Source organism: Rhinolophus hipposideros, assembly GCF_964194185.1.
Source record: "Rhinolophus hipposideros genome assembly, chromosome: 19".
NCBI lineage: Eukaryota > Metazoa > Chordata > Mammalia > Chiroptera > Rhinolophidae > Rhinolophus > Rhinolophus hipposideros.
The window spans coordinates 11,436,277-11,451,202 of record NC_138065.1 but is presented as its reverse complement, the minus strand read 5'-3'; the positions used below and the strand labels follow the sequence as shown (position 1 = coordinate 11,451,202).

The 14,926-nt window shown below is 44.8% G+C and overlaps 2 protein-coding genes across 5 annotated transcripts in view; one reads left to right on the top strand and one right to left on the bottom strand.

Annotated features, from left to right (window-relative positions):
- The window catches only part of SLC16A1 (solute carrier family 16 member 1), a 34,796-nt gene extending 32,280 nt beyond the window's left edge, over positions 1-2,516 (bottom strand). For 3 of the 4 annotated variants that reach the window (XR_013991730.1, XR_013991731.1, XM_081026039.1), the window contains exon 1: positions 2,206-2,501. The gene's annotated coding sequence lies outside the window, so the exon portion shown is untranslated. Of the gene's footprint in view, positions 1-2,205 lie in introns of all 4 variants that reach the window. The other variant, XM_081026038.1, reaches the window with a different exon arrangement.
- LOC308487254 (uncharacterized protein) overlaps positions 2,232-14,926 on the top strand; it is a gene marked incomplete at its 5' end in the record, with an annotated part of 31,825 nt that continues 19,130 nt past the window's right edge. Inside the window, 2 exons of the mRNA XM_081025263.1 lie at positions 2,232-2,330; positions 2,423-2,743. Coding sequence (XP_080881389.1) covers positions 2,232-2,330; positions 2,423-2,743 — 420 coding nt within the window. The remainder of the gene's footprint in view (positions 2,331-2,422; positions 2,744-14,926) is intronic.

Sequence of the window (14,926 nt, the reverse complement as noted above, 5' to 3'; positions counted from 1 at the left end):
AATGACGTTCAGACTCATTCAAGAGATTTATTAAACAATTATTATGTGTACAAGAAGTTACTAGAAAAGGATGGAAAAAATACATATTTAAAAATATTGTCTGAAACTTTTAAAATGAGAACAAAGCTTTGAAATGAAATGTGATATCCTAAGTCTCTCCCAGTGCCTGGTAGCCAAAAACAAATCGCTGAATACATAAAAATTCACAACTTTGTGGTCTGTTTTTCTCATATGCAAGTCCCACTTTCCTACTCCTCATCTGCAACAAAAGCAGACTGGCCATGTAAGCATTTATAAGGAGCTAAATCCTCATAAGAATGCATATTATGAAGCAGATTGAAAACACAATGGGAAAGGACCTAAGTTATTACTCAAAATATCTGTTTTCAGTGTGAGATCATTTATATCCATATTTATAACTTTTAGTGAAAGCTCAGGAGTGCCAGTTGATTAAATGTGAGTCAAAAGACACACGTAATCCCCATCCAACCAAGTTTTCAGAACTAAGATGATTAATCACAACCTCTCCAACCTCAGTTTCCTAATCTGTAAAATAAGGGACACTGACTGTCCATTCAGATCTTTTTCAGTTATTATAAGCATTAATATTTAAAAGACCAAAAAATATGTACACTATTGAAACACTAATCCGTTGGTTTCATCCTATGGTGGTATGATCCTTTTATTTTCTTTCCAGTCTGTGGAGGTTTGTTATAGCCACGTTACTGCCTATTATGTTAAGCTCACAACATTTAAACCTATTCAGGTATAAAAATCTCATAGTGTTCCCGAGACCATTAACTTGCATATTTAACAAGGGTCACTGCAATCCGATGAAAGAACAGCATCTATCTAAAACTCTAAATTCATTACTGATGTATGTTCAACGTCTGTTTAACTAATGCCCACTATCTATTTTAAGGGCTAAAGGGCTTGAATTCTGTATCATTTCTATGGCACTTTGGAGGCAGAGGTGTACCCGAGGCTGTAAGACTTAGATTTATGGATACTATTTAATGCTTAACTAAAAAGCTTAACATACATAGACTCTGCTTTACCTCACTGGGCCGTTAGCTGACATAAAAATTATTGATGGCCAATTCCTACTCACCCTCTTCCCAAACTCTCACACAATTCAGAGTTTGCCTTATCACAACATTCCAGTAGCTACTAATCCCACGTTTGTTTTATCAGGGCACTGACGTGTAGACGTCTTATTTCGAAACCAGAATAATATTTGAACACAAATTTCAAAACTACGGTCGTTACGATAAAGTAGCTGGTAAACATTTTTACTGTTATCAGTAGACACCTAGTTTATAAGCAGACGCGGGGAACTCGGCTCAAGCAGTACGACGTTTATTTCTTGGTTGAGATTAATTGCAAACCAGTTTTGGCACATGCGTGTCGCACCAACTAAGTCATGGACAAAGAAACGAAACGCTAAAATGCACGCGGGAAAAAAAAGGATGTTCTTGGAACAGAAAGCATGCATCTGACTAAGTGTAATGCTATCCTTCGGAGTCCTCTCAACAGGGCCGCCTTCAAGACCACGAGCACGAGGGCGCCGCGGCTGACGTTCTGCAAGCCACAGGTTGAATGACAAAGAGCCCCAGTCCCGGGCGTCCGCCAGCGGCACTGCCCCCCTCGGCAAAGTCCACGCGAACCCTGCAGTCACTGCAGATTCCCAAACCACTATCACAAGTCACCAGGTGGGACAAGGATTGGCTGAAGGAGGAGGCTGGGACGGGCATGCCACGAGTCCAAAATAACTCCCGCCCGGGTCCCTGCCCTCGGAGCAGGACGCGGCCAGGAGAGTCTGGAGGCACCACGTGAACCAGCCCCACGTCGCCCTTTTTCCAGATCAAAAGCATCTCTGGAGGAGCCTACTGAAGACCAGCAGGGAGGCAACTGCCCCAAGGTCACGCTCCGCACGACCTGACTCCCGGGCCAGGCCGGTGGCCGGCACCTGACCACGGGGCCGCAGCGCGGCTGGGAGAGGCGCTGTCCCCCGCGCCTCAAGGTCTCCTTCACCACCGCTGCGCTCCCGGGCCACGCGGCTGCCCGCGGCCACGATGCCTGCGGGGCTGCCTCCCTCCCCGGAGGACGCCGGTCTCCGCTCCCCGGAGGCTGCCTGGGATCCCCAGAGGCAGCCGGGGCACCGCGGCGTCCACGCTGAGCACCGCCGGCGGCTACCCAACTAACCGTTAGGCGCGGCTCCGGCGCCGAGCATGTGCGTGAGCGGCGGCGCGGCTGCAGTTCCGCGGGGCCCAGGGCCCAGGCTGCGTCCTCTGCCGGCTGCCTCGTCCCCTTCTCGGGGCGCCCACGCGGCCCGCTAGTCACGTCGCAGCTCGCCAGCACTTTGTCAGGCCCGGCCGGCTCGGCGGCTTTATAACCCGGCGGGGCCGGAGCATGCGCACAGGGGGCGGAGTCGGCCCGCCCGGCCGCCGCCCCCTCCCCCCGACACACGCGGCCGAGCAGCCTCTCGCGCCTCCACACTCGCAAGCGCGCGCGCCGGGTCGCGCGCACTGGCGCCCCCTCCCCGCCACGTGACCTGCGGTCGGGCGAGACCCGCGCGCTGCGCCCGGGCTCCGCGGCGCAGACGGAGCCGCCCTGTTCCGCCGCGGGACTTGCCCCTCGACCGTCCGAGGAGCTCGCGGCGCCCTTCCGTGCGCGCGGGACGCCAATGTCGGCCTCAGCCTGGGTGTCTGACGGAGCAAAGGGGAAACGCCGCCAAGGACGGGTGAGGCGCGCCCCCCAGGGGCCTGACTCAGACGTGGGGGCGCGGGGCGCGCGGAGGAGCGGGGACGCGACTGCAAGTGGCGGGACGGGGCCGGCCCGGAAGGGACGCGGGCGCAGCCGGGACGGGCCGTGCGCTCGCCACTGGAGTGCGGTGACCTCGGTGGCGAAGTCGCCCCAGCCCTCAGGGCGTGTTTCCTGTGCGCTCAGACGGCACCCGTCACAGAGCCGACGTCCCGGGCGCTTCGGGGCGGTTGGGAGGGAGAATTGATGGAACTTTCTGACCCTCAGAGCCTGGCCGGTGGCGTTGGATGCACGGTGGGCGTTAAACACAGAAGTCGGGCCAGAAGGGCGGGTCGGAGGGGGAGTGTGTGTGTGTGTGTGCGTGTGCGTGTGCGTGTGTGTGCGTGTGTGTGTGTGTGCGTGTGTGTGTGTGTGCGTGTGTGTGTGTGTGTGTGTGTGCGCACGTCGGAAACGCGGAGCAGTGAGACGGCGTAGAGGCCAGATTTTTCCTGGCCACTGAGTATGTGGGACAGAGTACAGTTACCGCTGACAGTTGTGACGGGCCGGTTACAGACGTGGGACGTCACCTGAATGATCCTCACCACCCTGGGAGTGGGGTACGACCGTGACCTTGTGCACACGGGAGACCCTGAGGCTCACCGAGCTTAAGGAGTTTTCCGGAGGTCGCAGAGCTGCTAAGTGGCCGGCAGTTGACGTCGCACCCCGGTCCGGGCCCTGGTTCTGTCGCCAGGGCCACACTGTACGTTCTCGAGCAAGTTGAAGTACCAACGTGCCTCTGTTGAGGTGGTCAAATTAAATAATTACGGAGGGTCTCCGACGTCCAGGAGGTTTTGAGAAATCTTAAAAGTGTATGAGTTCAGGCCCCTGCCTTCCAAGAGCTTTCCAGGTTCTTGGGGGACATTGAATCGGGCAGAAATCAACCAGCATTTGAAGGGCGCTGGCTGTGTGCCCGACCCTGCACACACACCACCCTGCACACACACCAACACGCACACACACACACACACACACACACACACACACAGCGCATTTAATTCTCACAACAACCCTGAGGGATGGGCCTGAAATTTGTGTTTTGCACATGAAGAGCCTGAGAGTGCGGTGGTGGCGTGCAGATTTTGAAGGCTCAGGTTCTGAGAGCTCCCCTGCGCTTTCCTTTCACCCCCTCTTGTCTTTCGTACAACAGAGTGTTCGGTGGCACTTAAACTTGTCAGTAAAAGACGACAGAGACGTTATGGCCCGTGACTGCTCGTGAGCACTAATTGCTTTTGACCTTTATAAATGCCGAGAAGGAAGGCGTTTTGGTTAGTGGGGTGGCTGGGACGTAAGCACAGCAGGGCTTTAGGGTTGTTAGGGTGGCGGCAGCATTCAGGATAGGAGGGTCAAGTCAGGGAGCAAACCAGGACTGGTTCAGGTGTACACTTATCAGGGCCGAAAATATGGGATGTGGTGGGAAGAGGTAGAATAAAGTAATTCCTAGGACCTCACAGGAATGCTTTTAGAGGAGCGTAGTGTGGTAGGTTCACCGTGTGCACCCGGAAGCCAGAGCTCCTGAGTTCAAACTTGGCCCTCACTTAGCTCTCTGTGTGTCCTTAGGCAAATCACTTTACCTCTCTGAGCCTTATTCTCTGCTGCTAATGGAGAACAGTGCCTACCTCATAGGGTTGTTAGAATATTAAAATTAGTATTTACTTATGTGCCTGGCCTATATAGTAAGTATTATACTAAATAAATGTACAATCATAGAAAATCATGAAACTGGGGCGGCCGGTTGGCTCAGTCGGTTAGAGCGCAGTGCTCATAACACCAACATTGCTGGTTCGATTCCCACGTGGGCCAGTGAGCTGCAGCCTCCACAACTAGATTGAAAACAACGACTTGAGTTGGAGCTGATGGGTCCTGGAAAAACACACTGTTCCCCAATATTCCTCAATAAAAATTAAAAAAAGAAAGAAAATAGTAAAACTGCGTCCTAAAGATTAATACTTAAAGGCCCCTCACTTGAATAGAGACCCTTTCCAATACCCTGTGAGGGGCCCTAACAATCAGTTTACAGGATCTTACGTAGTGTTTATTGTAATTTTGTATCCCATGTCTTGAAGATGTCCACCAAAATTATATGTACCTGAGGCCCCACAAAATCTGGATCTGCCCCTAGTAGCAACTGTACTGTTGTGAAAAGCAGGCTGTGGAATCAGAAGGCTTGTTGCCATGACTTACTCTCTGTGCTACTCTGGGCAGTTAATTCATTGAACTATTCTGGGCCTCAGTTTACTTACCAGCTAAATAGGAGACAATTATCTACCAGCCGGAGCTGTTGTGATAATCAAATAAGATAGTATTTTACAAAAGTGATTTGTAAAACTTGGAAAGTGCTTTACACGTGCTTATGAATTAGTATTATAACTTGTCCGTAGAATGTGTTAAGAGACAAAAATGAAAAGCAACATCAAGGTTCTTAGATGAAAAAGTAGAAATGGTGGGTGAGCTGGCAAAAATGCTGGCAAAAAACAGGTAACATTCTGGCTTTTCTGCCAGGTTTCCTTCATGATTAATCCATGAAACATTGAAGAGATAAACTGGTAAGCATAGGATCAGAAATTTAGTGCTGAGAGAAGGTTGACGATCACCTACCTACTCCCCACATTTTACAGAAATGGAAGCCAAAAGGCTTTTCTAAGGCCACCCATCTAAAAAATGGCGTGATCAGAAGAACCAGCTCTCCAGGCTCCAAGTTCTTCTTACTGTACCAAGAGCAATCTTTAAATAAAAGCATTTCATCCATGGGGTCTTTCAAAATCAGAGACAGCATAGTGCTTGTCCTCTAGTGGCTTTTCGCTTTATCACAAAATTCCCAAGATTTACTTTTCTGTTTTAAAGGTTGATAGATTGAATGATGGCATGGGTCATCGGCTGTTTGCAAGCTTGTTCAGTGAACAAAACTTCTGAAGATTTTAAGGTAAGAAGTATAACTTCAGAAATTAGTAATGGGATAAGAAATGCAAATGTAAAACTTGAAAATTCCTAACAGCTAATTTCCATCCAGGCTGAGGAAGTTACTCAGTTGCTTTATCTGGAAAAGGAGAATAATAAACTTACATGTGTTTTCTTTGGAATTCAACTACGTCACTTGCATTCCCCTCAATTATTCCATCATTTCTGTGAGGTGGGAAATAAGAGGGTGCTATTATCCCCATTTCACTCGCATCAAACAAGGCAGGAAAGGATTCTTTTAAAATACAATAATTATCAATCGATTAAGAACACTTCCCCATTTATAATTAATAATTTAATAAGGAAGACGAACATGAAATTTGCTTTTGTACCACGTCTGAAAAAAAGTTTACCAAGCAAATACCTACGGTAAAGGAGGTAACGCCCATTCTAAAAACCTTCTTTAAAGTAGAGAACTCTTGATTCAGAACGTCTTACTCTAGTTCTGTGTCAGGGGTAGTCCTGCCTCTTCCAAAGGGCTGGACCTGGATGAACTTGCCACCCTTTGAAGGAAGACTAACTCCATGTTGGTGAGATGCACTCCAAGCCCCTCCCTAACCTCTCCCCATTTCTCTGGAGGCTCTTCTTGCTCTGTTTTGACCCTTAATCTCACCAGCCTGCAGTGTGGCATGCTAATTAGTTGGCTTCTGTAGCTTTCTGCTGACAGGAGATAACTTGGTCAAAACAGCTTGGTAGAAAACAAAGTGGTTACTATAAAAATTTCCTCAGCATGACAAATTAGTCAAAAATTGTTATTTCCAACCACCAGCCTTTTGTGTGTTTGATAATGTTGGTGGTCAAGAATTTGGTTTATGGGCCGGCCTGGTGGCTCAGGTGGTTGGAGCGCCGTGCTCCTAATGCCGAGGTCGCCGGTTAGATACCCACATGGGCCAGTGAGCTGCGCCCTCTACAGCTAAGATTGTGAACAGTGGCTCTCCCTGGAGCTGGGCTGCCCTGAGCAGCCGGAGGTGGTTGTGAGCTGCTGGGGGCTGCCAGAAGCGGCCGGCAGCCAGCATGAGTGGCCGGCAGCCAGCTTGAGCCGCTGTGGGCTGCTGTGAGCAACCAACGGACGATTGGCGACCGACTGCCTCAGCCGGGGGAGGGCAAGGCTCATAACACCAGCATGGGCCAGGGAGCTGTGTCCTACGCAACTAGACTGAGAAACAACGGCTTGAACCGGTGTGGGGCGGAGGAGGCGGAAGAAGGGGGGAAAAATTTGCTTTACTGCTTCTTTGGAGTTTTTGAGAATTTTTTTGTGTACAAATACATGTTTTTCTAAGAATCATACTCTATATACTGTTTACCATATTTAATATTTAAATATTTGCAATGGCTTTGAGAGTAAGGGAGGGGCTTTTACATTGTTTTTAAATGATTGTCTAAAATGAACTTAGATTAAAAAGCACAAAAGTTTGGGTTAAAAAAACCTGAAAAATTATGATAAACAGTAATGCTTAAAGACTTTAAAAGGTTGCGAAACAATCCATATGGGTAACAAGTAATTTGTTATCAGCCACGTTGCGGGAAGCTCTGCTTACTACCTACTGCAGTCTAGTTCCCATACCCTGCATTCCACAATCTGATGTGGCTTGGCTCCTGCTCCTTGTCTGCCAGCACGGAGAGCTTTGGCCTATGTTCTTTGTAACCTACATCCCTGTGTAGGATCTTCCCTAGTAAGCATTTCTTCTAGGCATGGTCCTGCATATGTGCCAGACCTTACCTGTTTGACCTGAGCTCCTTGCTGCTTTTTTGCTTCCCTCCTTTTCTTTCTCCCTCCTTCCTTTTCCTCTGTTCCTCCTTTCCTGTCTTTAGTATTCTAGGCAGATGATGATGGGGGAATACTCCTACTAATCGTAATGATAAATTGATAATAGCTAGGATTTAGGAAGTACTTATATGCCAGGCGTTGATCTATGTACTTTATACATACTAACTCATTTGCACCTCATAAAATTCTATAAACCAGTTACTATTATAATCCCAGTTACTATTAAAATCTATAATTTTACAGACAGATACAGAAGTAACAGATACAGAAACTTGCCCACGGTCACATAATCAGTATTGTTTGGAATCTTCAGGAAGTGCTCATCATCAGTTCTCATCAAAAATACATAATCAAAATGGTCATTTATAACTATTAATACCATAGGAGACCAATCCATAGGCTTTGAAGGCCATCGTGATTTAGGACAACCCTGTTCTAGGTTTTGTACCCCTGGTAGAGCTGAACAATCACCATGAAAGCAGCAGGCCATGAAAGCTACCTTTGAAACCAGAAAGTGCACTGCAGGGAACTACCCCTGCCTATCTGAATCTGACAGTTGTGAACCTCTAGGCAGCTCAGTTTGGGGGATGAGACCTTGGGACATGTTTCTTCAACAGCTTAATTTTAAGATCACCTATATCCAGGAAGTTCTGGGTGTCCTGGTGTCCGTATTCCATGTCCCCAGATCGTTCGGTGTGAGAGCTTGGACCTTCTGGTGCTCACCCAGCAGCAGCAGGCAGTTGGAATTCCTGAACAGCTACACCTCCAGCCTGGTGTGACTCAGGAGAGGGGATGACTCAGTGAAGTAGGCCTCTGATCATAATGACCTGCCTGGGGAGCTACACTGATGAGAGGGAGGCTTGAGGGGAGCAGAGAAATCTACAGTGAGAGCCCTGAATGTGTCACAATGCCCTGAGCCACACAGTGCCTATGACACCTGTGCCCAGGTGAAGTTTAGGGGCTGCCAACCCCACTTCTGAACTCTGTATTAATAGAGTGAAGCCTCCCCTGCACCCCTTTTTGCACAAATCATGAGTTCAGCTATGTCTGTTGTTCTCTGATAGGATTATTTTTTGCAGGCATAGAACAAGGCCATACCTTTATAGGTTTCCCTAAGTAATGTAGGTGTTCTCATTACCATTCAAAGAAGAAGAGAATCCTCACACAAAAACTTGAAACACGAAACAGGTGGAAGGTGGCACTTCGGGATTTACCTTTTTAGGGTTTGGACTTAGCGGAGTTAAGAAATGTTGAGGTAACCTCCTCACTGATGCGAGGAAAATAGCCTCTACCACAGATCTGCCTAGTAGGAGCTAGGCAGGAAGCTTTCTGGGGACCCACAAGTGAAGGTAAACACTCATGTTGTGTAAGTCTGTCTATTGCATCTCTCCATTTGTCCCTGAATCTTAGTCAAATGTAGTCCAAATCAAGGATTCAAACTGAAAAGCCTTCAAGAACTGGGTGAAGCTTCTCAGCCCAGTGTAAGACAATGAGTGCTGAGCAGGGTGGTAGAAGGAGGCCTGTATCCAGCGAAGCATCCAAGTTCACGTTTCAGACGCACTGCATGAAGCACTTCCCCGGACAGCACTGACAGCCATTTCTACACAATACATTATTCAGTAATTCAAAAGAAAACAGAATTCTTGAAACTTCTAACATTTTATTTTGTATCAGATTAAGGGAAAACAACAATGACAGAAAATTGGGGGTTAGAAAGTGAGGAATGGGTAGGCAGCTGGGGAGTGTGGCAAACAAATATTGCAGCAAGCTAGGCTGTTCCAGCTTGGTTTTTGCTGCGGTATTTAAGCAGCAGGCAAAAAGGGGAGTGCTTTCTCTCCTGAGTCCTCCTCATGCTGTCAGTTGATTTATAAACAATCCCCAAGGAAAAGTTTAATCTCAGAATAAGGGCCTTAGAGACAGGGTTTGGCAGACCCCTCCCTACGTGGAGGTTCTTGCACCTTTGGCAGGTCAGGATTTAGGGTGAAGAGACCCAGTGGATTTCCTTAGAACCTCATCTTCAGTTGTCTACCATCCCAGCCCTGTGATTCCATTTTGGTCGCCATGGACACAGTGACCGCCATGGCCCACTTGGTCCTCTGCAGTGGACAGCCTTCACACTGCTTATAGACAAGCTCTTTCCTCTCTAGGGTCTTCAGGCTCATGGTCTCAGACTGAAGGGCTTTAATTTTCTCCTGCTTTAAGAGAGCCCTCTTTTAGTCTTCCAGATGTACATATACGTCTCACTGCTTAGCATCTCTAATCTAGAGCAAGAAAAACTGGAAAGTCTTGTAGTGGAGGATTTTTCTTTGTTCTGTGCTCTCTACCTCTGGGACAGCTGGTCTATTCAGTGCCCCAAAGCCAAAAGTGCAGTAGTTCTTAGCTCCGAATACACCATTCTGCTGCAGCTGATGTTTTCATCACTCCCTCATCGCCCCCCTCGCCCCCGTGCACACACACCTCATTATTTTGCCTTGTATATACTTGCCATAGCCATATCAGCAGGAACCAAACTCTGGAGAAGTTACGTCCACACAAGAGGTCAACGAGAGGCACAACAAATGGGCAACACAAATCAGGATAGAGGACTGGGAATGGCGTTTGTCTCGTTTTCCATCAGGCCGAGACAAACTGAATAACGGGTCTTTGCTCCCATTTCCATTGAAAAGGTAAGTGAATCTGGGAGCCTTCTTACTACCATGTATATCCTCTGTGGTTCAGTAGCTCATTCATTTAACCAACAGAAGTGAGACCACATCATGCATAAAACCGCCCAGATATGCTTCAGCCATAACGTGGGAGTACGTAATTCAGGCTGGGTTGACCACCAAGCCCACTTCCAGAATCCAGGGGAATGAGAGAGGAGTGGACTCCAGGAGTGATGAGGGCAACTCCCGGTTTCTACAGCCGTGCTCCTGAACAAGCGTCTTCTACCTGGAATCCGGAAATCCCATATCATCCCCCCAAACTTAGAGGTATGGCAGTAAGATATACTTAGTCATAAATTGGGTAATTTTTATCTTATAAGTAATAAAAGGCTGAGTTTAAACCTAGGTCTACTTAACTCAGCCTGTGCTCAACTGTTAGGCTATTTTTATTCATTTATTTTGTTCAAAATCCTGAGGTCAGCGGGTAGGACGGGGATGAGGATGATAAGAGGCAGGAAATGCAGGGCTGTTTCAGAGTCCCAACCCCGAGAGCCCTTGGATGTGCTGTTTCTTCACAGGAAGCACTTTTTCCTACCTGGTGAGCTGAATACAGAATAATGTGGAGATGAAAGAGAAACCGATAGACTAACAAAGGAGCAGTTGAGCAATTCTGTTATATAATTCAAAACTTCATAATCCAGTTTGGCTTCCCCACTAATTAATGCAAATTAATATGGTTTTATAATTATCATATTTACTAACAAGGTTCTTTCTACATAATTATTATTTACACTTTAATAAATTGCTTCGGAAGATCACCTCCAAATCCAAATTAAATATATTACGTTTCATTTTCTATTTCGTTCCCTTAAGGTACATGATTATTTTGGAAAAAGCATTGGCTTGAGAAATAAATTTCATTTGTTGCCCTCCCTCCTCTGGAAGACCTAGATTCTCATGCTCTCTTTCTCCCTTTCTCTCCCCAACCCCCCACATTACATGTTCATAAGCCTTACCCATCCATGGGAAGAGCTGTTAGTGGATCTCCTGAAGTATTAAGGACCCAAGCAAAAATGTATGCAGTTTTTGTACTTTAAAATTCAAGCATTCCAAACTCCTAATGTGTGTCTACTATTAAGAATGCAAAAGCCATAGAATTCAGAAATTAGAATCTAAGAGTACTGGATCACCATATAAACGTTTTTTGATCTTGATACATTTTCCATATAGAAAATGTTTCCTTGGGTTAGCAAAACAACTTAAATTTCTGCTTTATCTTCACATGAGAGAAAGCTGGGAGGAGGCAGGGAAAGGGTATATTTAGAGGTAAATAAGAAAGGCCTGATGCCCCAAGGATTTCTGTCTGTTGGAGGGAAGTTTAAATTAGGTGTTGGTGTTTGATATTACTTCCTGGCGGTTTGGAAAGTAACTTTTTTAGAACAATCTAAAAGACACTGGGACTGTTTCCAAAAACATTTTTGCTTACCCCTTTTCAAAGAGTGCAAGATAATTTTAACTCACTAAGAAACATCTTCCACCTGTCAGTTATCTAGTACAACTGTAGTACAGTTCCTTTTAACCCTCCTTTTGTTTTTTTAGACTGGAAGGTATCCAGAAGTAAAGGTTTTCAGAAATGGAGGCACACATAGATGAAGGCAAAAGACATTCCCGTGTGTCCAGGCCTAGGCAGTCTTCCTCCTGGCGCGCCTCCTCATGGCATTCTACCCTTATCAGGAAAAAAAATTATTCCACAAGCTTTCACTCAAGTGCCTGTCTTCCCTGGGAATTTTGATTCTTGTATTCAAAATAGATGTGAAGTTTGGTTCAGTTAAGTTTTATGACACCAGAATTGTTGAAAAGTGATAAATTATTACTGTGCGATTTGTTTATTTTAAATATTAGTGATCTCTGTGTTTAATTCGTTTGGGAAAGCGTAGGCCTTGAGCTTTTCTCAACCTTTGACGCAGGACTCCGCCTGAACTAGCAATGGATGTTGCCTCAAAGAAACGATTGTTTTCTTTATAGTTCTACTTTCTTTTCTTCTTCAAAGTGTTATCACTATAAACTTCTTACAAACAGGGACTGGTTTTTCTCTTGGTATTGTATATAATGCTTTGTGTAGACCTACGTATATTTCTACGAAACATTTGTTGACTATTTCAAAATGGTGAGTGTCAGTATAATGATGATGGTAAATATAAATAGCAGCTAACATTTATACAGCACAGCTCTGTGCCAGGCTCTGTCGTAAGCATTTTACATAGAGTTGCTCAATGTAAAACCATTTTTATCTGGTTGTATTTATTTTTCTGGCAAAACTCTTTAAGCATCTGCGCTGCAATAAATTCCACAGTTCAGCCTTCACCTCCCCAACAGGGATAACTAGAATTCCAGTGTCTTTCCTTTATTATTTTGACTCCAAGCAACTGTCACTGACTAGATCCATGTCTGTCTCCAAGGCTTGACCTGAATGTACTCCAACAGGTAGCTGTTCTGCTTATCTTAGAAACCTTAGGACATAAAGCAGTAAACAAAGCGTAAAACAACTTTGCATTTGGTATAAATCCTTGATTAGCTTCACTGAAGTAAGAGATGCAATAAAAATGTTAATTTGGACAGCATTTGAGATCTTGTTCCCCAGCATATGTTGTCAGTTTGGCTCAAACGCTTATAAAAAAATTTTTTTTAAATGTTAATTTGAAGTCTGTTTGGTGTACCTTTCATCATTTTTCAGAAAAATATGGGTCAAGACCAGCTTCTTCAGCAAACATAGGGATATGAAACTTCCTTATTCCTTATTTGTAAAAAGAGCAATTGAAATCTAACAAAGCGACAATAGTTTTCCCCCCGGTTCAGACTTTATTTTTGTTCTAAAAAGCCATTTCGTCTCATGCAATTATGAAATTTTACTGTTTAGCTGTGAGTTGAAGGTTGATAAAATTGCCATTAGACAAGCTTAGGACCTGACTTTTTAATAATGGAGTTAGTGCATTTTCTTCTAGACTGCAAAAGATGTTTTTGCCTATGAGTAGTATATAATAATTCTTCCACGGATTCAGGGAGGATAATCTGGCTTTGTTTACTCAGGAATTTTTAAAGCACTAGCCTAGAACCAATTACAAAAATGTTGTTCTCCTGTCAACCAAAGCTCTTTTCTTAGCTATATCTTACTTCTGTCGTTTCTGAAGGCATTTGCAGAAAGTTTGCTATAGTTTGGCACATTCATTTTAATACCACCACTGCTATACGTTATAGAATCCATAAAGCTTTAGTAATTCAAGTGCAGGTTTAAGATATTCGTACATTTATTCATTTATTCCATGTTTATTGAATAGTTGCTGTGTGTAGTAAATTTTTATAATTAAATTGTTTTTAAATTGTTAATTCTGTATATGAAACAAAAATTTAAAGGTACAAATGAATATACAATGAAAAGGAAATCCCTCAGCCATTCACCATACCTCCCCAGAGTCATCTAATATTACCAGTAGCATTTTTATATGTACTTTTATATCCTAGAGGTATTTATTCTATGAATATATAAATATATACATAGATATGTTCTTTTTTTGTACATAATGGTAGCATACTGTATATAGTATTCTGAATCTCTTTTTTCTTTTTTTCCCCTTTCTTCCGCCTCCCCCCCACCCTCCGGTTCAAGCCATTGTTTCTCAGTCTAGCTGTGTAGGACACAGCTCCCTGGCCCATGCTGGGATTATGAGGCTTGTGCGCCCCCGGCTGAGGCAGTCGGTTGCCAGTCGATGACCGGTTGCCAGTCGATGACCGGCAGCACACAGTAGTCCACAGCAGCTTACGCCAACCTCTGGCTGCTCACGGCAGCCCAGCTCCAGGGAGAGCTGTTGTTCACAGTCTGAGCTGTGGAGGGCGCAGCTCACTGGCCCATGTGGGAATGGAACCCGTGACCTTGGCGTTAGGAGCACGGCGCTCCAATCACCTGAGCCACCTGGCTAGCCCCTCTTTTTTTCACTTAACAGTTTCTAATGGTTAAGATTTATTGCTCTTTTAGTACATTAGATTAATTTTAACATCAGAACCAACACATTTCAATATTGAAATGTTAGTTTTTTTTAAAAAAGGATGCCCCAGAAAATACCCTGAAGTGATTTCCTGAAAGTCAATAAAGACAGTGTTTGTTACAGAATCAAAAAGTTATCACAAACTTTTACCTTTTCTAAAAAAAAAAAAAAAAACAGATTCTAAAAATAGTTACACACATGAAACAACCAAAAGAACACAAATCGAAAAAGAGATTGAAAGAATAATAATAGATATATGCTCAGAAAAGAATAGATATAGCTCAGATAAAAGTAAAGGGGAAATAAGTTATGTGAAGGCGTGCTTTGTTATTTCATACACGGTCAACATGTTATAGGTTGTTCTTTTGAATGATCAACGGTCAACAATAACCTGCTCAGCCAGTAGGTCCACAGTCCAGTGAGAGGGTTCATTTCTAAAGGCTCCAAAGAGCACCACATTTGTCAGGATGAAAGTTTTCGTTCTTTAAAAAGTTCTAAGGAAGATAACCACTTCCAAGTTATATACCTTTTTATTTTGCTAGTCCACCCACAGAATCTGATGACTCAAGTTGTGGGGACCCAGCTACATGTAAATCCTTTGTTCTGCCATAATTTTAATATATATACTGTAGTTGGTTGTACATGTAAAAATCGAGTACCTGCATTGTACTCACAACATTTTTCCAATTTATCCAATACTGACCTACCAATGTTTA